Here is a 27791-nt window from a genome sequence, read left to right as displayed (position 1 = left end):
CTAAGTTTCACAATATCCTACATGTAATTGAATGTCTAACATTGTAAACCCTCTGAGAGGTAAACTCAAATAAACAAACTAATTGTCTCTACTAAGCCTCTTTGTATTGATTTAATTTCATCCTGGGTTTGACAATAATCGGGAGGAACCCAATTTGACCTAGATTGAAGAGTTTGCAGTTTGACAGCAGCAAAAGTGATTATTGATGCAGCTATTGAGGGTGATGTTACCTCGGCAACAAGCTGGGAGTTTAGCTTAATGATGCAGGTGATACAAGCCGTAAGAGGTCAACAAATCGATTCTGCAACTCAGATAATAAGATACACATTTCAGGGTAATTACTGGGTGTCATTGACCGAAGCGTCATGCGCTTCCTGGAAATAAGGTGACTGGCGCCATTGCGTGGCATAATGGAAAATTACAGGAGCTTAGTTGGCAGTCAGGCAGTCCCGTTAAGCATCTACTGATAAGGAAAAAAACAACTATGTGTGCGAGGTGAAAGAAGGAAGATTATTTATCGTAGTCAAAGGAAAACAATGTAGATAAAATCATAATGATTTTGGTGGGGGCTATTTTCTTACAGAAAAAAACGGATATGTAACTTGGTTTTTAGTTTAATTAATGTGTACATTTTCTTTAATTTTTCTTCTTATTTATAAATGTAGTAACACTGTAAATCTCTTTTTTTACACCGCAAAAAAGTCATTTCCTCCCTCTCTCTTTCTCTCTCTCTCTTTCCAGTAAATTGTTCATTCATGCCTCGTTTTCTTCTCTTCGCCTCTATTGCCTTTAAATAACCGAAGGCAAGCGACATTAACGTCTGATTAATGCAAATTGGAGGACTTTAAACAAAAGTTCAACCCGAGCGCAGTTAACCAGAACAACTTCGAGTTCATCCATCCCATTTCCTGGACGAAGTTCCTGAGGGAGGGCTAAACACACAGGCATGGGAAAGTTCTCCCCACTTTTTCCGATTACATCGGTTCTTTTTAAAGAAGGCACACACAAACGCATACACACACACAAACACACACACAACGACTGGAGCCTCTCAGACCACCACTGTAAGGAGCGGACGAAGGTGACAGTGGAAGTACACTGAGTGCTGCTGAGACCAGATAGCCAATAAGGAGACAAACCGGCTTCAGGGGAGAGAAAGGTAAGAATTCCTCATAGTTTGGAAGTTGGGGAGTTGTCTGGTTAGGACTGTGCCTCTGACTAACAAAACCCACTTGTAGCCTATTTTTGTATTAGACATTCCTGTAGCGATATTTGTCACTGCATGTAGGGACATAAGCTTTTTATGTCTATGTCCCTGTAGTACTTAAAAAGTTCTCAACAAATCACTGTAACTGTACTGTAAAACATTGTTTTAAACCCCCATTGTATCACAATAACATTTCTACAAGGGGCTGATATATTTGACTGATATTTATATATTATCACACACTTATTTGTCTTTTATGTATTTTAGTAGCTGTACATTTTTCTACCTCCAGAGATCTAGAGTGAATTCAGGTCCAGATGAATTTTAGCTGTTATTCTATTATAATTTTGATAGATATCGTAGTGTGTCTGTGGTCCTTAATATGGAGTTTATTATGATTATTTGTGTATAACTGTTTTGCTTTTTAATCTCATAAGATCACTAAAACAAAAAAAGAACCCTTGCATCTATCTATCTATCTATCTATCTATCTATCTATCTATCTATCTATCTATCTATCTATCTATCTATCTATCTATCTATCTAGACTTAAATTTGGCTAAACAGTAAACCTTGTGTAATTCACAAGTTAAACAAAATAGAGATACATTTCTCAGTTCTTTGAAACAGCTTGTAGAGTTTCTGATTTTTTTAAATTAACTGTTTTATTATACTTCATAGTGTTTTATGGTATGGACCTAATGGTCCTACTTTACGTTATTGTTTTGGTTTTCGTTGGTTTGTTTTAAGCAAATTAGACATCGAGACAATTCTCTGACTCTCGATGTAGTTGGATCAGAAAAGTTGTTTTTATTCCTGTTAAGCTGCCCAGAATTCCTGACAGGCCTTTGTCCTTCCTCATCCTGTTACAGGAGTTTGTGTTTTCGCTGTTAGGAAAAGTTTTTTTTTTCTCAGAGGGGAAGAAATAACAGACAAACATATAATCCAAACAAATAGACAAGAAGTGTCACAGCAGTGTCTTAACTCCCCCACACAGGATGTTTATTCAGATGTGTGTGTGAGTGTATGTGTGTGTGTGTGTGTGCAAGCCACCGACTGTGTCATTTATCTTTAACAATTTACAACTACCTCCCTTTTTCCCAAACCTCAAGACAATGCTTAAATTAAATCAATAACTCTATATAAATTGAATCAGCTTTCATTAATCCATAGATCCATAAAGAAACAAATAATGTGTTTTTTGTCCACTGGCCAAATGCCTAGTAAATGTTCAGATTTTACAAGCCACTGAATAGATTACTATTGTTTTTTTGGTTGATGAGTGAAGCAAATCTACTGTACCAGTCACTTGCATATTTTACCAGCATTTGGCTTGTTGCTGGTGCTAATGTTGTGCCCTGATGATGCCCCTGTACAATATAAAAGTTTAAGCGGCCTCTCTTGGACTCATACACTCCAGTTTTACTGTGAACAGTAAAAGTATACACTACTTCCATTCATATTAAATGTTAACGCAGCTGCCATGTGTTTTTGTTTTAGTTCACTTTAGTATATAGAGGCCTTGTTTTTCACATCTTTGATGATGAAGAGTTGGAGCCCACCCTAACAACGTTGTGAGCTCATGGAATAACTAAAAGGGGGCTGCAGCCAGATATACATGCTCCCCAGTAAAAAAGACGCCATTATACTGAGAGGGTTGGGGAAACATAACTCCTTTGTTGCTTATAGAAATGATTAAACACTTACGCATTAGCTGAGTGTTTATTAAAACCCTCAAGAATTTTGTAATGGAAATCTACTACACCAATGAAGTGTTAAGTGGTACATTCAAACCAGTCTGTTCAGAAATGCAGTAGTAAATGACAAGTTTGGCAAAATATATTAACTTAATAATCAGTGTTGGGGAGTAGCTAGTTACATGTAATGGCATTATGTAATTTAATTACAAAATAAATGTTACTGAGAAAAAATGTGTAATTAAATTACAGTTACTTATGAAAATGTTGATGATTACAAAGGGGGTTACATCTAAAGTCAGACCTTTAAGATTTTGCTCAGGAGGGTTTTCCCCTCATTTTTAAGTATACTTAATGAATATTAATATATTGCTGTTTCTAATTCTTTAAATCGATTTTTTTTAAAAATATTTTGTAAATAAATCATGATGTGGGTTTATTTGGAGTTATTTGCTTTATTAAATTTTACCTGCATGGGAGCTCCTATGGTGTGCGGTTATTTGGAGTACACTAGGCTTAAATGGTACCAATTATAATTATCTTTATTTTATATTCCAAAATCTACATGAACTAATGAATACATTTTCAAATGAGAGCTAAATCTTGCTTTATAAGAAATGATCTCACTTATACATCATATCAGTATCCATGAAAAACACTCAACTTAGATTTTGGTGGGCTTAGTGGGCACACTTACCATAATAGTTGAAAACATTTGTTATTAAATTAGAAAAAGTAATCAAAAATGAATCAAATGTAAGAATTTACATTACTTTGATTAAGTAATTGAAACAGTTACACTAATTACTACGTTTTAAATAGGGTAACTACTAATCTGTAACCTATTACATTTCCAAAGTAACCTTCCCAACCCTGCTTATAATAAGTAAAACTTGACATGCAGGCAGATGTAACCTAAGAATGTCTAAGAATCTAATGAAACAATTCAGATTTTGAACATGCAGAACAGGCTTTAAAATGATGATTCAAAGGTGTTTGGCTCCACCTGGTCCATTTATGACACTAGATCACAAAAAGACATATTCATAGGATTGTAAGAAAAAACTGGTGAAAAAGTGCAGTTTATGAAATGTTGTTGCTTCAAAACTATTTGTCGTTTGGAGTCTGTGTGCGGATGAAGTTGGAAATATGTGAGCAGGGTTAGGTTAGAGAGTTACAAATGAGTACAAAGTTCACAACATGTCCTACTATTGAGACCGAAAAATACTATACTACTACTATAACAATTGCATTGATTTGTTCATCTTCCTTAAAATATCCCATAACCTCAGTTATTTCCCAACTTTTAAAAATGTGTGTGTGTGTGCTTCAAAATGTGAATTAACTCTAAACTCTCTCTCTCAATCATCCTCTACCATTTCTCCCTTATAGAAGCAGAGGATGTCCAGAGCTGACTGGAGCTTTCTGGAGCATCTGCTGGAGGAGGGCCAGGAGTATTCGACAGGCATTGGTCGTATCTGGCTTACCGTACTCTTCTTGTTTCGCGTGTTGGTACTTGGAACAGCTGCCGAATCTGCCTGGGATGACGAGCAAGCTCTCTTTATCTGCAACACGGGACAACCTGGCTGTACTGCCGTATGCTACGACAAAGCTTTTCCCATCTCCCACTTCCGCTACTTTGTCCTTCAAATTATCTTGGTCTCCACGCCAACCATCTTCTACTTTGGATATGTGGCTGTAAGGGCTAAGAGCCTCAAAAATAAAGAGGAGGAAAATGATAACAAGCAAGCAGAAGAAGAGAGTGGCAGAAATGACAGAGGAGAAACTGTGACAGAAAGTAATAACAATGCAAAAAAAGACATTGCAGAAGAGAACGTGAAAGAGGAGAATGTTGGGAAAGGTAGAAAAGCTGAAGGAAGTCCTCCCGAGGCTCCTAAACTGAAAGGCAGACTGCTGTGTGCATATACATTCAGTATTCTGCTCAAAATCTTCATAGAAGTGGGCTTCATAGTGGGGCTGTGGTTGCTTTATGGCTTCTTCATTCCAGCAAGATTTGAGTGCACAAGGAGCCCATGTCCCCATACAGTGGACTGCTTTGTCTCTCGACCCACAGAGAAGACCATCTTCACCATCTACACTCAGGTGATCGCTGTGATTTCCCTGCTCCTCAACTTCATTGAGCTCCTCCACCTCCTTCAGCTTGCCATCACCCATCGGCTAGAAAAACGCTACCGCGCCGAGCGGGAGGACTACATACGTTTGTCAAGACAGGTACCAGCCTTACAAGAGAGTCCCCAACTCCAAGCAGAGGCGCAACAATCTTACATAACAGAGAGCCATGCTTACCTTCCCGTGCAGGCTGAGGCTACAGGGGATCTGGCAATAGAGGTGAATTGGGGACCTGCAGAGGCTGGAAATGACATACTCCCCAGTTACATGAACTGCATGGGGGCTATAAGGACAATACATTCCCCTAGAGTTCATTATAAGAAACATCCACATCACACTGGGAAAAACACTAAGAGTACCCATAAGGGACACTCAAATCAGAAGCATTATGTATGAAGACATTAGATGGGGTGATATGTTGATATTAGATGGGGTGATATGTTGATTATGATTATGAACGCTTTGTTTGGTTTCAGAGCCTTTTTTTCATATGGTGAGAGCTCAATGAGGGAGAAATGAAGAAGAACAACTATCGCACTGTGAACTCAATGACTCAGAGGCAGGCAGACATTCAAACAAAGATTTACCAGATAAATGGACCTATTCAAAACAGAACATTTTGAGAACACTCCCCAAGGCAAAGAAAATGAGACTCCACAATGAGAAAAGATTACAGTCATAAGGTGCTTTCTTGTTACATTTAATGGCTTTTAGTGCTGATGTTACAGCGGAAAAAGCACTGCGAGGGAAGTCTGCAGAGGGCATGTTGTGGGAGCGTGTATGTGAGGGTTCGCAGGAGATCTAGATTTAAACCATTTCCCTTGAGATTTCCTCTATAACCCCTGGAGTTCCAAAACTCTCTCCTCTCCCAGTGGCTCTGTCCACACTGTGGAATGTACTGGTCTCTGGATACCGCTCAGTTCCCAAGAGGATAATGACTGTGTGGATGCAGGCATGCATGCATGCACACACACATTGTATTTTTTCCCCTTTCACCCAGTGAGTTTTGGTCACTTGAGTTGGGGTTATGGACTGAGAAGGCGGGGGTGAAGAGAAGGGGAGCCAAACCATTGGGAATTCTGGGAGACTGTAAAGGACTTGTCTTCACCAGTAACCATAATATTCAGCTACAGGGAGAGAAAAGGAGAGAGAGGACCACTGTGTTATGAGAATGAAAATGGAGCAAAGAAAAATTAACACTTCTGGGGAACTCGAGAAAGGATTGAAAAGATGCACACTGAATGGACTGAGAGCGGTACAGAATGTGCAAATTCAGTGAAAGAAAGTGACTAATTATGTGAAATCTGTTTTTAATGTTAAAGATATACATGAAGAGATACAATTGTTCATATTTATTATTTTGAAGAAAATAAAGTTTTTAACTATCATAAATGAATGATGCCACTGTCAGTCCCTCTCATAAATATCACATGATATTTCAGCATTATCCACATGTTATACAGTACAGAATCCAGTCCAAGATAGAGGTTGCAATGTTTTTATTTCCTTTCTTCTCTGTCTCTGTGTGTATTGCTTCGGTGTCCAAACATACGCTTTTCTCTATTCAAATACTGTCACAATATGGAGGCGCTGAATCACACAAGAGAAGGAGCTTTGAGACTAGCAGAAAGACTGAGGTGTGGAGAGGTGGATGAGCCTTACAGGTTATCTTTAGCATAACCTTCTGAGGGCATAGAACGGAGGGGAATAACTTGTGATTTAATGGCTGTTTTCAAATCTGTAGCGCTGACTGTACAGGGGAGAGAGGCATCAATTATATGCTAGTTCACACAAGGTGGAACAACACTTTATGCTGGCTCTATTTAATATCCCCTCGGGAGTCCTCAGTGTTAACGCTGTTTTCGTGGAGAGCAATTGATAAATTCCAGTAACTTCAACAAAGGTTCTGAGGCTCTGAACGAATGTACCCATATGTCTTGTAAGAGCTGCTGCCGCAGTGCTCTGTAACATGGCAGTCATTTCCAGCAATTTACAGAACTGTCTGCATGACGATTAAGCAGTTATCTATAGCAGGAAAGGAGGGTTTATGGGAAATTTAAGTGGGAGACAGGTTCTCATAAAACAAATAGCCTGAACTGTGTGAGGCCAAACTGTAATAAGCCGCCGAAAAACAAAATGTAAAACTAATCTGTTTTTTTTTTCTTTTGCAGCAGTTACATGGAAATGTTTTATGATTTAATGATAATAGGAAGACTGTTCCTCAGTCCTCCGAGTGGAATGTGTTTTTTTTATGGTCGACCTCTCCCTGTGTCAAGGATAAATTGGCAGATATTGTTGAGCGAACAATCCAAATAGCCTGCTGAAGCTGCCCAGTTCAAAGCCTGTTCACAAGAACTTGGCTGGCATTCCTGTGCAGCCTTGTTATCTAAGTCCAGGTGGGTGGGTGTGTTGTGTGGACTCGCGTGCACGTGTCCATATGATTGTTAACATGCATGTTTTCACAAAGCCAGGGGGTCATGGAACAGATTGCACAGGGCAACCCATATCAGCCTGCTGCTGCCAACCAAAGCCAGCAGTAGGAACAGCAGAGCAACCTGCATTCATCTTACTTACAGCTGATGAAGCCAGAGAAGTCCAAAGCCTCTGTCTAATCTTTCTACAGAATAAACTATCACTTCCTGTTCAGTGAAGCACATATAAACCCCTACAAAGAAAACAATAGAGCTGGTTTATTCACTGCTGTAGCGGCCTTTTTTTTCTCCTACGGTCAATATCTACATTACCCTCCTATCAAGCCCCATAACAGCGCATGAAAGTGATGTTTTGGTAACATGTTCCAGAAGAGACTCTCTCAGGACAATAGGACATTAATAAAGTGTTCTCCCATTCATGGGTTTGAACACCCATGATTCAAGTCTAGACTATTTCCCATAATCAGGGCAATCAGATCAGAAACGCTTTGCTTTTAAAGGATATTCCGATAAAAAGCTTGACAATGAGTATATTTGTTTGTGTAAAGGCTGTACAAATGATATGAATGGGAGCCACTGGATGGGAAGATCCCCTTCTGTGCGACAGGTCATCCTTAATGGTTAAGCAGACAACCTTTGGGAATGGCTGCCAGCGTTTCCTGACATTGTTGGAGTCATTGCTGATGCATTTCCTCATTCTGTTGGTGAAGCTGAGTAAAGCAACATGCTCCTAGTCATACAAAGAAAGACAATCTTGTGTACGGTTTGCTGAATTAGTGGACTTGTTCTCAGAAGAACACACATACACATCACCAAGCAGTTTAAAGTGCATCAAGTCTCCTCCAGGCTCTAGCAACTGTCATGCCCCCGAAACAACAGTTCCTCAGGTAAAGTCTTACAGCCATGTCTATGACACCAGGTGACACCAAAGGGCTCTCAAAGGGTCCAACTATAAGTGCCGGGCCTAGAATGAAAGGGTTAATATGTTGTCATACTTCCTGCCAGCTGTACTACCAACAACCTTCCGTATCTCAAGGAAGCACCCTGACTAAACAGAGAAAGCCCTCAACCACAGGTGCAGACTGGTCATTCAGAAGTTTGGGAGTTTTCTCAGTGGGCCGCTCTTTTGGGGGCCAATTATTTTTCAGCCTATGTACAGCTATTCAATAAGTAAGCTGCAACAACATGGCTGGTGCTATCTATAATCACAGTAGTTAAGAAGAGAAGGTGCACACACAGAAAAAAAGAAAAATATTTTGCTGACTGATGCTACAAAGTGTCCTAAGATAACTGATTCATTTAAGCAGTCTGCAGGTGATGAACAGGACAGTGGTGAAGAATCAGAAACCTTGGAGTTAGTCAGATTCAGTGTGCAAATGTTAAGAGAAGTGTAAACTAAATTTCACAGAAGTGTTTAAAACTTGGTCATTGACTTCAACCATGAATGGGTAAAATTCCACTTCTACATCGTAGTCTGCCATCTCTATCTCTCTCTCTCTCTCTCTCCCCCTCTCCTTTCTTGTGTCTGTGCTTGATTGCAAGAGTGGAGACAGGTGTCCAGGAGTCAGACCACCAGCTGCCACCAATCATAATTAGTCCCACATATATACCTGGGTCCGCCCACACTTCATCGCCAGATTGTAGACTCTGTTTTTGCAGTTAGTCATACTTCTAGCACTGGTTGAGTCATTTTTCTGCCTGGCTCCCCTCAGCGTTCCCTCTGCTCTGCTTTGTCCAGCTTCACACTAAAGTCTCAATCCCAGATTTCAGCTCCTGCCCCAGCCCTCGCCCCTTCTGCCATCTACCACCCTGTAATAAAACTCCTTCTAAACCAGCCACAGCCTCCTGCCTCAGTGTTCTGTGCCTGGGTTCACTAGCCTAACCCCATAACAAAAATAAACATGTACATTTGATCATTTTCTTCTAGGCTGCTCATCAATTCTTTTTTACATTATAGCCTATAAGGCATGTCATATTTGATAGTCAGCCCAGAAATAAAAATAATTTGTTATATACTTACTCGACATCTAAACAAACAGGTGAACATGCCTCTGAATAAGAAAGCAAAAGGGTGGAGGAGGGAGCAGGAACAAGCACAGATCCAACTAGAGGTGCATGCACTATTGAATGTTATAATGTGACTGTGAAGTAAATGAGAGCATAGGTATGTATTGTGCTCTTATGTGATCATATTGATTGAATACAACAAATTAGTGGTTATCTGGAAAATACAGTTACAGTGTCAGAAAGGGAGGGGCTTGAATTTGGTGCATCAAATTGGGGCCGCTTGACAGCAAACTCCTAGGCTGCTTTTTCTGGCCAGTGCGCCCCTGCTCCTACACATGAACACACTCAAGAAGTCAGGAATGACCATCGTGACCTCACTTCACAAAACTCAGACTTTCACACACAAGTATAAACAAGGCACGGCAAGGGCTGAAAATAGCCCGCTGGAGGGTGAATGAGGTCATGTACCTTATGCAATATCTCTTTATTTGGATGTAATTGAAAATAATGTGCCTTGCAAAAAGCAAAGACCACTTTTAATGTTGTAGTGTGTGTGTGTGTGTGTGTGTGTGTGTGTGTGTGTGTGTGTGTGTGTGTGTGTGTGTGTGTGTGTGTGTGTGTGTGTGTGTGTACTGTACATGTGGAAGGCATACAGTACTTTATGTGCCAACTCCCTTTGTTTTCTCTCAGCGTAGACACACACACAATACCGACACACGACTCCCCCTGCATCCATAACAATGTCACGTCCAAGCAATCCGGTCCACTTAAATTTGGGCACTTTGCTACTCAATAAAACAATACAAAAAGTGCTTTGAGCAGTTCCTAAATATAAACTCAGGACAGGAAGTGGGTCTTGTATCTGTTTCCTGCTCCAGTATTGTTTCTCCCCAGGGATTGGTCGTTGCGTTAGGGATTGTTCACCCTGACAATGGGGGCTGCAGTGGGCATTGTTGCATTGTATTATCCCTGCTCTCTCCCGTGTTTTGTTGACCTAATGTCATGGCCACCCCATCAAAGGCTAGGGAAGGATGAGGGAAATGGGCAAAGTGCCTGCTGTGTGACTGGAGTCAATTAACAGGCCTGGTACCACTTATGGCTCGCAGACATTTGTTTGTGTGTGTGTGTGTGTGTGTGTGCAGAGGGTGGAGTGCAAGGTTCGAATGTGCTTACAGGGCTACAGTATTTGGTGGTCCTCTTAAATATAGTGGTTGTGAAGCAGAGTGGTAGATTTAAGGACTTGCAGTACCTCAAGTATGACATGAGTAAGTAAAAAGTGGGTAAAAACCTCACCAGTGTTTAATGTTTAAAGCTGAACTTAACATATTTATATTAACAATTGATCAAATGATTATGTGTAATGTGAAATACGTTACTCATTGTGACGATCTCACAGCAATCTATCGTCTAACTACACTCCCCTCTGCTCTGTGGAGATTTGAACATCTTTCAGCTCATTGTTTTGGTTCAGAGCTCCCATCTTTTTGGTTTTTGGCTGACTCTCAACACTCATCAACCTTGTTTTCATCTAAAAATCTCTGATAAAACCCTCTGAACGCCACCTGTCCGGTACCAGAAGGCAAACAGACCGAGTTAGCGCAGACTAGCTGGGTGGCATGTGGCTGATAAAAACCCAGACATTTCCCTCAGGTACTGCTGAGGTAAAACTAAAAGAGCTAAAAGCAGACTTTTAGATCTGTTACGTGGCCAGAAACACAACTCAAAATGAATGGGTCTACTGGATGGATAAATAGGGTAGTTTGCCTACATGTACCATAATTATAATCACTATAATGTCTTTTTAATGTAGGTGATAAAATGAGAGATGTGTTTTCAGTTTCCATCTTACTCAGACAGCCTGGAGGAGTTAAAGTGACTTGGTCATTCTTCATACTTCAAATGCCACTGTGAGAATATACCTGCAAGTATATTTACTTTGACTTTCCCTACAAATGTGAGGCTCTTCACATATTTATGTTAAGGCTTCTTGACTGTGTATAAGTTTGATATACAACAGTACCTGTATTCCTGAACTCTGTGACTGTGTGGATGTTTAATAGGGGATGTGGTGCCCTTCCAGCAGGCAGACAGCCCTATTGTTCCTACAGCAGTGGGAACGGCGTCTCAAACTATCCACTCAGGATGTTAGATTGAACCTCCTTTCAAAAAAAAGGAACAGCCAGCATCACTCGCACAAATGATCCCCATCATCCACCAAGAACAATGGAGCACCTCCCTACATCCCGCTTCTTTCCCAGGAGCCTCAAAGCTCGGTTCCCACAGTACTGTCCAGTACTGAGGAGTCGGGCCATTGTTAGACGGCCGACCTGTCTTGTGATTGTTCCCAGGAGAACACACACAGCAGTCACACACCTAAACATGCCGCGTTCCTTCTCAATTCTCTCTCAGTACAATTTAGCCGCAACCTCACCTCCACCTCCACCTCTCCATCCTCATTAGTTTCAGATGGAAACTTCCACCAGCTTGAAGTAATTGCCACTCTGAACATGCACAACCGAGGTCATTGGATTGGAGCGTGTCATTCCACTGATAACAAACTTAAGAGGGGAGTCGATGAATGCCGATAGCACAGCTTTAACCACTCTGGTGCCAATGTAAATCTGGGCCTCATAATCTTTCCCATTTCACTAGCTGGCAGGGTAACGTAGCGGAACTTTTCCTGGCATACTAGAAAGGTTATCACCTATTAGGAGAGCTCCTGGGGCACAGGAGAGATGGACCTTTCTGTTTCATTATCCAAAGCCTGCAGAACTGGAGGAAAAGTGTAAACACAATAATGATTGCAGGTCTAACTGCACGAGTTATTGAACGTTTCACAAAACTTCATAAAGTTGTCTCATTTTGGAGCATTTACGACAGCAGTGACTTCTACGCCTCCAATCCATTTTGAATTCTCATTGAAGTCAGTTTCCTGACCACATCACTCCCCTTGTTTTAATTAGAGAGTAATGAAGACTTTGCTGTGGAAGCGTTTCCTCTTATTTAACGACAGTCGTCCTACATAACCTCAGCGCTGTATCATTCCAAAAAAATGCACATTTTAGTTTTATGACTTAAATGACAAACAGGGAAAAAATCATGAACAAAAATTTTGTCTCAAGCTGGGCTATGAGGATGAATCAATGTTTTTTCTGGACTAGATCTTTGACATTACTAATGATTCGTGAAATACAGCGTAGAATGCTCCCCTTAAAAGGACAAGCTAAATTTTAGCTCTTGTTGTTCTAGTGATGTTTGTATAAAAAGGAATGCTTTCACACTCTATTCTGTTTCTGTGCATACAATTCTGTGGTGGGGTGATGTATGTGGCAGTTAATGGCCCGAAAACACTGTGGTCTGCATCTAAAAGCATCACCTGAATCAGTCATGTTCAGCAATACTACTGTAGCTTTCAACATTAGGCTTGTCAATGACTGGCTCATCCAAGACTATCACAAAAGTACATTTGCCTGCAATTAGCCCACACAATAACATGTTGATCATTTCGATTTGAAGTCATTCATCAACTTTGTACCACATGAAAGCGAAAACAGACAAGAGGTCAAATTTTTACAGTTGAATAATGTGGCCATTTCCTCCTTTATCACTGCTTTGTCTACCATGTTCCCTCGAAAATAATTTCCTCCCTGAAGCTCAATGAGCAGAGTCATAACGTCCTTCCTCTGACTTTGATGTTATTTTCTGTCCTTGGCGACGGTCGCTTCATAATCAAGTGCGATCAGATATTTCTTGAGACCTGAATGCGAAACAATACGGGAGCAACACAAAGTGGCCAGAAATAAAACAAAAACTGAAACTTTTGTTTTATTACTCTGTCAGACTGAATCAGTGGAGGAACTGCTGATGTCAAACATACTGTAGGATGCCAATTAACTGTCAACAGGGCGGACATGTTCAGTATTCAGCCTTTATTTGTCATATACAGCAAGATCACTCACAATTAAAATGTTTGGTGTGCAAACCTTCACAACTTTCTAAAATGAAAGCAGTGTGTAGATGTTCCAGACAATAGGACTAAGCAGCATAAACTTCCTGAGAGACCCCCCACACACTGCTGCCTTATTTAGTCACATATGATGAAAGGTTACATAAGATTTGAAAGTTTTCTCCTCTGCTTTTATGTTCACAATCAGGATTCCTTCCTTATAACACACATGATATTAAAAGGAGAAACACTTTATTACAGCCTTCTTGCATACGAAAAAAAATCAAAGAATCAAAGAAAGAGACATTTGTGTGTTTTACAGTCAAGACACAATACAATTTGTGTCGTGGAACAACAACTAGATTTAAATAAAACAGTAAATGCTCTTTCCTTCGAGCCAGTGGACAAAAGGAGGCCAAACCGCATCACACCTTGTTATCAGAGACAGCCAAAGTTTCATATGAAGTCACACAGGTTTTTAACCACATACAGCACATATAAGCTATATTTGACTCAGCAGAATGGTATTTACTTTTTAGCTGTCCTTTATGTTCCACAAAGTGTCTGATATTTACACCGGCATGCTGGAGTGAGAATGTGTTGCCATGGTGAACAGGAAGAATAGGTGTTTTGGCCCTCTGGTTCGTCCCCTTTGCTCCCAATGCACTATCCTCCAACTGGAAATGAGTCTCTCCCAGCAGGACGGGTTAGCTCTTTTCGGGTCGGTTCCTGTTTAGAGCTGCTTTGGGTGTGAACTCCAGTTTATCTTTGAGGCTAAGCACCTGGGTGCTGTCCAACCCCACTTGTTCCTGCAGCTTCCTCTCCTCCCTCAGCTCCACGATGCTCTTCTCCTCCTCTCGAGGATTGGGGGTCCCCCTGATAAACCACTCCAGGTGGTAGCCCACTGCTCCGACCACAAACGCCACAGGGAATGTGACGTAAGGGGCGTAGGTCCGCATCGCTGTCCATAATATAGGCCACATGACTGCACAATGCTCTGGAAGAAAACAGAATAAAGGGTCAGTGGATTTTGGTTTACATTAAAGTATAATAACAGTAATACAACTGAAGAAAGAAGTGTCAAACATAGATGATTTTAGAAATATGACTAAGCTATACCTCACTTGTTCTGATAGTGAATTGGTGATTTTTAATGATGAAAATATAATAACATGATTTTAAGGGCATTACTTAAGCCTCTATTTGATAGTAACAGTTGCAAGAACAGAAAATAAGAGGAGATAGAGATGGTGAATGACATCCAAGAGAGGCCCTGGTCAGACGAAACTGGCAAAGCTGTGGCACTTGAACCCCAGAGATGTCCTGGCCTAGACCCCCAGTTGTGATGAGAGATAGAGCGGGTTGTCCACTGATTGGAAGATCAATGGTTCGATTAGTGGCTCCTCCAGTCCACATGTCGAAGTGTCCTTGGCCAAGATACTGATTCCAAAATTGTTCCCTAAGGCTGTGCCATCGGTGTGTTAGTGTGTGTGATTAGCCAGTCTTCCTGATGAGCAGCTTGGTGTTTGTGAATGGGTGAATGTCGGCATGCAGTGTAAGGCACTCTGGGTGGTCAGAAGACTAGACAGGTGCTATATAAGTGTAGCACACATCATACTCTACAGACACTGTATGGTATGAATATCACACCATCATCATGTTTAATGTTTTTCAATATTAATGAGAATAATTACCTTAAAAATTATCATTCCTTCTAATATTGCAAATCATTAGCACATATCGGTCAAAATAACAGCAATTCTAGAACCTGACTGTACTGTCATACAGGTGTTGAGTTTTTAACCCTTACCCATATTCAGCAGGAGGACGTCAGGCTGATACATGTCAGTCACATAACACTTAAATGTCCTTCTGATGTCATGTTAACCTTGTCTTAGCTACAAGCAACAGAAATAGCACACAAAAAGCTGGCAGGACAATGGAGAGCGTCAGTACCAGATTAACACTACTAATAGTAAACAACCTGCTCTCTTTAATGTAGACATCTTAGATATGTCACGTGTCATATACGTTGCTGTTAAACTTAGTTATTATTAGGTCCTTTCGTTGCCATACATAACGTTAACCACATACAAAGTTAATATTTGTATGATATTTTGTGTTTGTTTTTGTATTGCATGCTCGCCGAATTGAAAAGCAGTTCTTCTAGATTAGCAAATGTTACTTATTTGTGTTCGACACCGTTTATTTTACTTCTCTCAAAGGCAAAACAAATTAAATTGTGACTTTTTCTTATGGAGTTCTGTATTGTCTCGGTTCATAGAAGTTATGTCATGAAGCCGTTCGTAACTGCAGGATTGTTAACCGGTTATTTATGGCAACTTAGTGACAGCTAATGAATGGTGTCACTCTAATGTCAAACCTGCACCCGCTACGTTTAATAGCCCGAGTGGTGCTTATCTCCTTACATGTGTATTTTCTGTCTGTGTAACTATGACATTAGGTAATTTCACTCACCTTTACCGTTAGCACGCCTGGTGCAGCAATGGGTCAACGCAACTTCCGCGACTCTAGACTTCCTGGTGGCGAGTTTTCTCATTGGCTGCAAAGGCTCACTTCCTTCTTCTTCTGTGGATTTGATTGGCTGCAGAGCCTCGCGTTTTTCTTCTTCTTTGAATTTGATTGGCGGTATACATGTCTATGGCCAAGAGCCTCACTTTGCTTAAACCAAGAAGGTTTGTCTGCGTGTCCCTCAGTGTTTCAGCACCGCCTAGTGGCATTAATGGTACACTGCTTCAATGATGTGAGGAAGCTAAAATGAATCTGCTGTACATGTTTCATCCTTACGAATCAAAAGAGGAATATTAATGGTACTGACGGTATCTGGTAACAATAAATTGAGTTATACATTAAAATAAAGAATAACTTTGTTTACAACAACTAAACAATAAATGCATTCAATTTAGGATCACCTTTTAAATGTAGACATTTCTTAATTAAAATTGAATAGTTAAAGTGCATTACTACAATAGTACACACTGTAGAACTTGTATGCTAAATAACCTGAAAAGTTATGTAGCAGCAACACACCCTCTGTTTCTGTCTTCAAACATTCGACGGCATTCTTGAACAAAATTCTCCTTTCAAGGAACACTCATGAAAAGACTGACAGATCTGTCACTGATAACGTGTCACACACTGACAAGGTGTGAGATATCCCACTCAGATGACAAGCCCCTCAAGTGCTGAGATAGCTTTTTGTAGTTGTTGTTGTTTAAAAGCAAAGTTTGGCCTATAAAGACTGATCTACTTTCATGGGCTTGTTATATAAAGACACAGTTTTAGAGGTTTTGCTTTTGTTTACTTTTACTTTGAGGGAGGGATTCAGAGAAATTGAGTAAATTCCAGTCAAGCAGTGGGAAACCATAAATTAGAGAGCTGCCTACAGTGGGGGAAAAAAAATCCTCTCTGCTACTGTAGTTTCTGGGTTGCGAATCAGTAAGTGTTCTTTGTAAAGCTATATATGATTGATGACTATGATATTTCAGCTCTCAGGCCCAAACGTTTGCCATAAAACTATACCCGTGTAGTGTTGCGGGCATAGAGCTGATCTATGGTAACTGGAATGCAGCCTGTCATCAAGCGATAACCAGCTCTGATTCATTAGTAATTTATGCAGAAGGAGATAGTTAAAAAAAGGTGCTATATCCAAATTTTTTATGTTATCACTACTTCAAATGACTGCTGAAATTGTTGTGATTAAGTGGATTCTGTGTGGGTGATTATGCTTCATGCTTGAAAATGCTTCTTTTAAGCAGTTCCTCTCTCTGTGCTGTCCATCTTATAGTTGCCAGAACTGGCATCTGATCAGTCCTGTCAGATAAAGTGAAATGTGCTCATCCCCCTGCAGGGAACAACATCACAAGTGCCAGTTCTGCTTTACCAGCAACCGTGGCAGTGCCAGGTTTATTTCATCAGATCCCGTTTATTAGTAAATGAGATTTAAAGCTGCTCTAGCCAAGATTGTTATGTAAAAATACAACCGCCTAATCAATCCAAATCACAAACTGAAGCTGACAGAGTGGAGCAACCCATCCCAACTAACTGAAGCTCAATAGACCTGCTCTATTTGCCTAAGTTAATTACAGATGTCAGGCATGGTCGGTGGTGGGAAATTTCCTCATTACACAGGAAATGACAATCAGGACCTAGGTTAAATCACTGCTGAATCACACAAGCCAGAAAAAGACTGCTACATTCCTCTATGGGCTGAAACCTTCAAGCATGCTGAACATTTGACCACACTGGTAAATCTCCAAACTTTTGAAAGTGGTCCAGACACAAAACCACATGCATGTTGAGGTAACTTCACCATGGTGCAGCAGGGATGGCAGGGAGAATATGGCACAAAGTGTGCTTAAGGACCTGGGACAGCTAAGTTTAGCTCAGATTAAGACAGAGAGACTGGGGTATGGAGGAGATGGATGTGGGATATGACCAAAAAAGATGCACAAGAGAATTTGATGGATTGCCTCTGATTTGGAATGAGATGGGGAGAAGCAGGAGGACTTTTGACACAGACTGTGATCAAGCAGGGTAACAGATGGTGAGGGAAAGAAGTACCAGATGTGGAAAGGAAAGACAGAGGCTCTTTTTGCTCTTTAGTATCGCCAATCTGCCCTACAAAGAAAAAAAGGAGTAACTGATTTTGGGAATTTTGAGGTCAAATGTAAGCCATAACTGCTGTTCAAGAAAATACAGTCTACTACATTAACAACTGCACTTCTGCTGGGATATAATATCAATACTGAAGGTGTTTTCCTGTATTTAAGTACTCTCAATAATTGTTCTCTTACTTTTTGGACTGAAAAAACCCTCAGGCCAAGCTCACACAAATATGTGCATTTAATTAAAGTATAACTACTTATACTGAAGACAAATCATCAGCTTTTGCCAGTTACATCATATTGACAGTAAAGTGGTATTAAAATGTAGCTTGTCTTCTTGCATTTGTGTAAATAGTCCACAGTCAAGAATATCAATACATCAAAATATGGCACAAAAGCATTTATTTGTTTTTGGCATGAGGTACATTTTTGGCATGATGTCCATCTACAAACCTCAGTGGAGTGCATAGTCAGTTGATACAGATATTAAATGTACTGGCCTTACAATCACTTAATGTTCTTAGAGGTGATACTTGCAAACATAATTGGGAACTCTTTTTATTTAGTGGTTTGTGTCTCTTATCTTTTGGTAATTGTTCCATTTTGCAAATATCATAATAAATGTATACTGTTACTATATTAACTCTGAATCACTTTGTAACAGAGCTTTAACACAATCCCACAGTGAATGAGAGTGTGAGAATAATTCTAGCAAGAAAAATTGGCCATTTTTGTTTAAAAATACACACACTGCAATACACACAAATGTGCAATTATTGCTAAGGTACCTTTAGGAACTACTGAACACCCCTGATACACATACAATTCAAAGGGTATAGTTTAAACACTTAAATGGCACATGAACATGTTAATGTTATATAATATAGTCAATACAATTCAGCATAGTAAATGAAAATGTGGTCTCCTGCTATTACACCAGGAGCACAGAATAATCTTATTCTTTCAGGTACTTCCTGTTACCTCCTCTAGTCAAGTCTTTACACTGTTTCAGCCCTGATGGATATGTGGTACGTGGGGCTCTTGGGTAAACATTTAGTTAGTTAAAAATATATAGGCAAGCGCCGAGTTAAATGTAATTTTGATAGCATTATAACTGAAAAATACTGGTACTAATAAACAACATACTAATGGTTAATGTCATCAAGGCATCTGTGGTAAGATTATGACTGTTTAGAAGAAAACACAGCATGCAGTAACTGGTTTTATAAAGCCACAGTCACAGTCCTGCTGTCTTTTGGTGATGCTATCCAGAAAAGGTAGCTGAAGGTCCATGGTGTTAGGCTTTGTCTATTAACAGCAACAAGCCACGGAATAATGTGAACTTGCCGATATCCTGTATACAAACCCACAGGTGGGGACTCCTTGAAAACTGAACAAAATATGACATGAACATGGAATGACTTTGTGCGTCCGCAGTGCAGAGGGACTGTCAGTGGAATGAGGCTCACATGAGCCTGGTGATGGCACAAGAAAGGAATTCTTCATAGTTGAGGCGGACATTGCCCGACATGGCTGTGTCTCTCTCCTTGAAGGCCTGCGTCATGCTCTGGAGTTGGGTGCACACCTGGATGAAACGGTCCAGCTGGATGCCGTGTGGCCCGCCTCGTACGATGAAGCGACGCACCAACGTCTCAGAAAACTGGGGGCTCAGGTTGTAGCCCATCTGTGCCAGAGCTGAGGAGGACAGATGTGAGGAGGAGAGGAGTTAAGAGAAAGGAGCAAAGAGTTGAAGTGAATTATTCCATCTTTAACACCAACACAAACAGGGATACCTTGGTGCAGCTCCATGCCACTGATACATCCTGAGCGATCTCTGTCATATTGCTGAAACAGAGCTCTCCACCTCTGCATGTATTCCCACAGGGCTGAGAAGCCAAACAGGTCCATACGTCCTGTACGCGTCTTGTCAAACATGTCTAACAAGAAATGCAAAAATAAATCATACTGACTCAAACAACAGTTTTTTTCTTTTTGAAGTCCCACGTTCTTTCCCAACAGAGTACAAATGTGAAGTGCTTTTTCGGCACGTTTCCAGTAAGCACGTCATCTATCATCGTGGATCTTCTCCTTGTATTATCTACGAGTAACACACAGAAGTCACACATTTTGTCATTATGGTAATGGAGCACATTAGTCATCGCTTGGCAAATGCAACTAGGAATGTAGGGACACTTGCACGACTAACAGGCACCGAGACAGTCGTGACTCAGTCATTTTCTAGGCTTACTGACTCCTGGCTGTCTGAATTTATCCTTTTAAAAACAGATAAGATTTCTCTTTAGCTGTGTGGGAGATTTAGCATGCTAATCACATGCAAAACTAGCCTACACTCTTTTAGTCATTTGTTTTTACTTAATAATGTCTCCTCTCTTTTCCTGTAGCCATTTAGGTCACTCTGAGCTATTTTACAAAGTTATGATTTGTGTCATTCCCGCTTTTAGACACACTGTCAAAGCATTAATAACAAATACATCCACAGGGAGCGACCCCACACTAACACTCCGTTGGGCTGTGACTGTATGACTTACTGATCATCATGAGGCAGGTCTCATCATTGAAGGCAGACCAGTTGGAATTGACAAGTGCCTGCTTCAACTCTTTAAGGTTGATGAAGCCGCTGCGGTCCGTGTCAACAGTCTGAAACCACTGGTATGCCTCGGGGTTAACACCAGGGGGCATGTTACCTACAGAGAAGGAAAATAAGAGTAGTAATAGGGTGGAGAAGTAAAGACGGGGGGGTTCAGACCGACTTTGAAAATGTCTGTCGGCTGAAGATTGTTTTCTTAGCATGCCTTTGTTTCCAACACTGTTTTCCTCTTCTTCTTCTTCTCTCTGAGACAAGTAGTTTGATTTATTCTCTTTATTATTTCCCTTCCTTATATTTTTTCCCCCCAGTTATTATTTCAGTAATGCTCTCATCTCTTTGATGAGCAATGGAAATGTTGTAGACAGAGAGAGAAAAAAAAGAGATTGTACATGAGAGAAGAAAAAGACAGTGAAGTTTCTTGGAAATGAAGCAGCTGCCTTGCTCCAGTGCAAAATAATTATTCATTTATTGGGAGATGAAGAAACGTGTTTCTGCTGTCTGACAGTTGAAACTGTGCTGACTCTATCAAGCAGAAAGTTGATCATAAAAAATAATACATCTATGCTTAGCTCAGTCTTTTGCCTTTGGTGTTTAGGAGGAGCTGGTTTAGAGACGAGTTTGGTATAAGTATCATAACACAGAATATACTCTTTATATAACTGATATGCCAAATACAAGTCTTACAACTAGGCTAATTTTAAATGTGGTGGAGTTAGTTAGTTAGTTAGTAAGATATTTACATTTCGCCTGCTGGAAGAGTGTGTGCACAAGATAAAAAAGAAAAACATTTTAATTGTGAGAGAATAGTGAGAAAACAAAATGAATTTTGAGATCCTGGTAAGGTACAGGTGTAAATACTATCCAATAATTCCACTTTTCAATTTATTTCATGATGATTGAAGTATCATCTTAAAGAAAGGGGCAGTATCTAAATTCAAGAATTACTAATGTCCCTACAATTATGAAACCAGTTGGTATTCAGCTGAGGAACACTTCCCTAACCTTAGATATCAATGCTCTGTGTTTCATAAGGCACTGGTTTTGGAAAAAAAGGTACTAGAGGAAGGCAGGGTTAAAGGTTGAGGAGAAGCCATCTCAGTGGGATAGAGACAGTGTTGGGGCAAGAGGCCAATGCCTGAATACATGAGGGAGGAGGAAGGGAGTGTTAGAAAATATGGTGTGAGACGAGGGGAGGAGTGGAGGGAGGGCTGATTGTCAGAAAAAAGAATGGTGAGAGTGGGACAGGTGACACTTCAGGCCAGACCCTGATGGATTCTGTCCCCGTAGGGAGTGATAGCAACACAGGCTATCAGGTTCTGACTTTGGTTTAGCTACTACAGGAAACAGTGTAATCACACACACACACACACACACACACACACACACACACACACACACACACACACACACACACACACACACACACACACACACACACACACACACACACACACAACACAACACAACACAACACAACACACAACACAACACACACTTTACCCATCTGTCTCTTACTCTGTTTAGCCCTCACTCAGTATTACAGGAGTCATCACTCCAGCCGTGTAATCCTGCTGAGGGGCACAAACTGAACCCTGTCTCTACATGACTGTCTGGGAACGCAAGTCATTTTCTATCCATCATGCCACCAGAGAGTAAGGGAGGAAGAAAGCGAGAGAAAAGCAATGAAGAAATGTGATCAAAAGCTCTCTGCAGTCTCCTCGTGTTCAGAACACGCCTGTTCAATGCCAAGAGGCAAGGGTACAGCAGATGTAGCTCAATTGTCACCCTGTAGTTACCTGCTGGAGCATGGTGTCCATAAGGTGCACCATGAGGTTGTCCGCCGTGTCCCCCGTAACCCCCGTAATGCCCGCCGGGAGCACCCCCAGGTGCATGCCCATACTGCCCTCTGTGTCCTTGTTGTCCATAACCACCGTACGGAACTCCTTGTGGACCTGCTGCACCTGCGTATGGAGCTGAGGGGTGAAGCCCACTGTGACCACCGCCTCCCATGTATGCAGCACCTGGTCTAGCATTGCCTCCTCCTGGATAGCCCTACAGTTGGAGACAAGAGTAAAGTTCACTGAGAAGGAATACATGGGCTGTGTGCTGCTACAGACAGAGGCTCTTATAGCCTCGCTTGTGGGATTAAAAATGTGAGCATTAATAGTTAAAAGTATTAAATTCTGGTATATGCTACTTGTTAAGTAACATTCGTGGTGAACAATAACATACACTCAAATACTTTGAGGGACATGTATTGTATTTTCTTTATTCCTAGCTCGCTGGAATAAAGTAGTAGTATTCCCGCTGTTTTGTATAAAAAGGTCCGGACATGGAATAGGTGGACAGCGGTCAGTAAGTAGAGAGTGAATGAAGAGAGGGAGCGCTGACAGTAAGAAAGTCAGTGAATCAGGTCAATAACACGTTACTTTCTGATTGTTTTACAGCGGTTACGTTCAACAGCACAAATACACTTCCCTACACACCTCCACCCAACCCTGCAGCTCAGCCTCAAACCTCTGAATCTGAAACACCTGTGTGCTGTTTAAAACACAGCAGCAGCTTTATGATGCTTTAATTGGTTCAGTTTAAAAAAGCAAAGGCTTAATGAGAGATATTCTTCATTCCATCTGTAAAATAAATCAACTCTGATCCTGATCCACTACTAAGTCATCTGGAAATCGAGCCTTTTATTGATCAGCAGACAGTAAGTTTAGTTATTTGAAGAAACACAATGTAGAAAAATCACATCTGCTTTCTTTGTTTCAGAGCTAAAATATGGACATTAGTCTTTTTTGATAGTTTATTTCAAACATTTATTAACTGGTAAAATGTATTTCCTGTGCTTTGTGGGTGTGACCTTTTTGCTGTGTCGTCACTGTTCAACTAGTAGTTAAATTACTTAAGCACACAAGAAAATTCTAGGCATAACCTCTTAATGTTGCTCTAAGAGTGCACCAGAATGATGCATTTGACTTAACAATGTACAACATTTTCTTCCGGTGTAGCATGGCCCGTGAAGCCCCTAGGGTCGGGCTGAGACCCTACCACCATAGTCTCTCACAATTCTGTGGGAAGCACTGACTAGGTTTATGTCACGTTGTTATTATTCTGCAAAGTAAGATTTTATTTACAAAACACGTCAAAATACGATGCATTGTCATAGCTGAGACAACCCGGAATAATGTTACAGCTACAATATTACAATACTGCTTTACATCAGCAATAATAAGTCGTTTTATATAGTTACATAATAATTAACATTCTAAGTACTTTTACTTCTTAACTATAACTTCATTTAGCTGGTAATGCCCCTGCGCCTTCCTTTAACTTTTTTTGAGGAGTATTATACTAGTGAGGTATTATGACTTAACGTTAGGCTATATTCAAGAAAGTTGTTAAAGCTACCTATCAAGCTAAATGCTAACGCTGTTTTAGCTCTAACGTTATTTCAGATAAGGTAAGGCAAAATTCCGTCAGTTATAGCAGAAATACCTGAACAATTACATGGGTTAATGTAGAACAACTACAGCAAATGTTGGCACAGTTTGACTCGACATAGCACAACACTATTAACTGAAATATTACGAAAACATAGCAACTTATCGCTACACTATGACATCCTGTACCTACAGTGTAACAGGAAATGTATGGCTTACATTAGTTGTGTTTCCATGACACAAACCATACGTAACGTTATATCAAAATAATCACAGATAATACAGTTATTCTAAAATATTAACATGTTATTATAATTAATATCGAGGTTTTTTAAAAATGCAATATTTCCATACCTGACCGTAGTGGAAACTCATGTTTGACAGACTTTACTTCCTTCAACAAGCTCTCCGTAAAGGAGGACACAATCCGTTTGAGGTCTGGGTGGTGATTGGTGGATTTCCGGATCCGTCAAAACCGCACCCGCGTCTCGTGCTTCTGATTTGACGGCAGAGTGAAAGACTGATGACGACACAGTGATGACTCACATGCCGCTGACCAAGACCAACATGAGTATGAGCCAGGTTTACTGTGACTCAGACGAACAGATACTTTCTGTGATAGTTTTGACTTTACAATAGTTAGTAGTGTTTTTTCACAGTCTTCTTATAATATTGTGTTTGTATGGACTCGCACTGTAACGCTTTACACGAGTAATGTATTTAAAGTATCTTTTCCTCACTTTCTTTCTTTCTTTCTTTCTTTCTCCCAGTTACCACTTATTGTCTTATTGATTTCTTAAAAGTCAGACATAAATCATTTTTTGTGACATAGATTATTATTATTATCATTGTAATTATCGTTATCATAATAATAATAATAATAATAATAATAATAATAATAATAATAATTATTATTATTATTATTAGGCTAGTAGTAGTAGTAGTAGTAGTAGTAGTAGTAATATTACAGGGCACACAACACAAACAATTGTAATACAAAGCCAAAAGACATATGCTTTACTAGTACATATTTTGATGTATGATAATTGTGAAATATTTGTCAAACAGAACAAAAGACACACACACACTGAAATATTTTAATTGTGAAATAACTTTATAGATCACAACAATAAATACAACATTTATAACAAAAAACCTTAAAAACTAATATTACTACATTCTTTAAAAATATATATAACCTAAAAATCTTTTGTATGTTTTTAAATGTTATTTTATAAATGGTATAAATGTATTCATGCATGTGATCTTTTTAAGCAATTGTAATTTTAGAGTGTGAAAACCCAAATGTCAAAAGAGTCAAAGTTACTCTCTTTCTCGTTCTTCATATTGCATATCTGTGAGTAAAAATCCCTCAGGTGCTGGTTACCACTAATAGGAAGTGCTTTATTTTGTTTAGTCATTAGGGGGCAGTGTGTATGTTTAGGGAGACTGTTCAATCTACGTCATCACTCAGGGTCTTTTTTGTACTTGATTTAATTGATAAAATGCTTGATATAACAGCTTAAACCTGGCTAGTACAACATGTACAAAAACAAAGATACACACACACACAGACACACACACAGACACACACACACGCACACACACACACACACACACACACACACACACACACACACACACACACACACACACACACACACACACACACACACACACACACACACACACACACACACACACACAAATCATTTCTCCCACCAAAATAGTCTAATCCCTTTGATTTCCTTTGTCATCATTCTTATTTAAGAGTTTATTTGCATGTATAAGGTGTGTGTCCTGGTACAAAGTCATTTAACATATGTTACATGATATTTACAAAATGCTGTCTTAGAAATCCCTGAATTGGTGTTTTTGGCGTTGAGCAGCAGTTCCCCCACGAAGTCTGACAACCGCATTTGCTTGCAGTGACACCATAACTACTTTGCACAGTCTCTCCAAATGGCCACTGTCATATTGTGCATTATTTTTTCTCAGATGCCTCTTTCTCAGTGTTGATGTTACTGAGGTTGTGCATTGAGATCGTGGGATCCACTCTGAGTGATGTTTTGGACCTGAAATCTGACCTGGGCGCTGCCAGCCGTGTCATCTCGTGGTTCTCTGCGAACTCCTTCCTCTCTGAGGCAATCTTCTTCTTAACAAGTTTCTGGATACGTTTGCAGATTAGATACGCCATCTCACATATGCACATCAAGATACAGGCAACAGAGGAAACCACCATGAAGAGGGTGAAGATTTTCTTCTCGGTGGGACGGGATATGTAGCAGTCCACCGTGTTGGGGCATGGAGACAGGGTGCACTTGGTCAGGCGGGGCATGTCAAAGCCTTCATAGATGTGGTGCAGGATGTAGAGGAAGCCGGCGTCAAAGCCTGCCTTGAAAACCAGACTCAACTGAGAGAGGATAAATGAGGGTTAAATTGGGGACACATTTTGCAGGAAATTCAATACAACACAAGGATCGATTTGTCTGTGCATCCATCATACATCATTTAGGTGATTTCTCATTACCTACTGGTGTGACTTTGATAATTGAAGGGATTTGGCATTTTGGAAAATGCCAAATGCACATAAAACAGTGATTGACCTAATCCAGAATCTATAATAAAGATATCAAAAATGACTATTCAGACAACATCATTCCAATTTTAATTTAGCTTGGTGGGATGGTGAAACATTTCAATAGTTTTTCTTCTAATAAAGAAGAAACAAAACAGATATAATTAGTCAAATGTCTTCTGTATGTAGCCACTCATCCATGGCAATTACTTTTGACATTTCTAAAAGTGACTAACTTCAATTTGGTCAAAGCTGAATGTGTCTTCTATTTTTTTGGTCCTGCAAAGCCAAAAACAAACTTCCATCCCCTTTGTGCTTACCAGGTATGTCCACCACAGCCCTCCACGTTTCTTTCCAGGGTTGGCATACAGATGGGCACCCTTGTGTAAGGTAGTGTACTGCATGTCCTTCTTCTCGCGATACTTGACGTGCCCCATCACCATCAGGGACGGACAGGTGACGAAAATGAGCTGCAGGGCCCACAGGCGGACGTGAGAGATGGGGAACATGTGGTCATAGCAAACGTTGCTGCAACCAGGCTGGAGCGTGTTGCAGGTAAAGTCCTTGCTGTCATCACCCCAGACCCGCTGGGCTGCCACCACAAACACCATCACCCGGAAGACGAAGACCATGGATAGCCAGACGCGACCAAAGGCAGTTGAGTATTTATTGACCCCGCTGATGAGGGCCTCTAGTGCACCCCAGTTCATAGCTGCTGCCTCGGAGGTAAAACGAAGATGCCGAGGGAGATTGAAGAACCCCCCAGGAGACCAGGTAAGATTCTTGGGTTGAAGTTCTTGATAAACTGACCCTGAGGTACAAAAAAGTTACAAAGTAGATAAGTCAAAGGATAGTAGCTCAAGCATTTATTTAGTATTGCACTTGCATAAAGTTGGGGAAATTGAGAAAAACAGTTTAAAAGAACAAGGGTCAAAACTGATGCAACAGAGGCTGAGATATCCTGACTTTTAGTCTCTAATTTTGGGTTAAGACCATAAAACCCTAGACCCCCCTTTCCCCACAATGCAACTGGAAAAATGTGTTTTTCTAGACCCTCCCTGCCTGGTAAATGCCTACATCTTTAACTCCATATCATCATTTTGGAATAACCACTTTTT

General features: G+C 40.3%; 4 protein-coding genes across 5 annotated transcripts; 1 reads left to right on the top strand and 3 right to left on the bottom strand.

Moving 5' to 3' along the window:
* Nucleotides 1-1023: 1023 nt before the first annotated feature.
* gja4 (gap junction protein alpha 4) lies at nt 1024-6421 on the top strand. Its single transcript, XM_062435702.1, has 2 exons — nt 1024-1159; nt 4297-6421. The coding sequence occupies exon 2, from the start codon at nt 4306-4308 to the stop codon at nt 5428-5430; it is 1125 nt and encodes a 374-aa protein (XP_062291686.1). The 5' UTR covers nt 1024-1159; nt 4297-4305; the 3' UTR covers nt 5431-6421.
* Nucleotides 6422-13401: 6980 nt separating this feature from the next.
* smim12 (small integral membrane protein 12) lies at nt 13402-15934 on the bottom strand. The gene is made up of 2 exons (XM_062435976.1): nt 15898-15934; nt 13402-14416 (listed from the first exon to the last, which is right to left on the bottom strand). Exon 2 carries the CDS (start codon nt 14400-14402, stop codon nt 14127-14129), a length of 276 nt encoding a protein of 91 aa, XP_062291960.1. The 5' UTR covers nt 14403-14416; nt 15898-15934; the 3' UTR covers nt 13402-14126.
* A 2504-nt stretch (nt 15935-18438) lies between these two features.
* On the bottom strand, nt 18439-24520 carry pef1 (penta-EF-hand domain containing 1). Its single transcript, XM_062436497.1, has 5 exons — nt 24450-24520; nt 22452-22707; nt 20597-20752; nt 19841-19984; nt 18439-19742 (listed from the first exon to the last, which is right to left on the bottom strand). Exons 1-5 carry the CDS (start codon nt 24468-24470, stop codon nt 19513-19515), a joined length of 807 nt encoding a protein of 268 aa, XP_062292481.1. The 5' UTR covers nt 24471-24520; the 3' UTR covers nt 18439-19512.
* A 1559-nt stretch (nt 24521-26079) lies between these two features.
* gjb9b (gap junction protein beta 9b) lies at nt 26080-27383 on the bottom strand. Of its 2 annotated transcripts, XM_062435764.1 has the most exons (3): nt 26994-27383; nt 26252-26508; nt 26080-26173 (listed from the first exon to the last, which is right to left on the bottom strand). In XM_062435764.1, the coding sequence occupies exons 1-3, from the start codon at nt 27381-27383 to the stop codon at nt 26080-26082; spliced, it is 741 nt and encodes a 246-aa protein (XP_062291748.1). The 2 variants fall into 2 exon arrangements, with proteins under 2 accessions (XP_062291748.1, XP_062291747.1); XM_062435763.1 differs by having other exon boundaries at nt 26080-26508.
* Nucleotides 27384-27791: the final 408 nt, after the last annotated feature.

Source organism: Scomber scombrus, chromosome 16 (genome assembly GCF_963691925.1).
Source record: "Scomber scombrus chromosome 16, fScoSco1.1, whole genome shotgun sequence".
Taxonomy (NCBI): Eukaryota; Metazoa; Chordata; class Actinopteri; order Scombriformes; family Scombridae; genus Scomber; species Scomber scombrus.
Note: the sequence above shows the minus strand (reverse complement) of the source record. Positions and strands in the feature narration are given on the sequence as shown.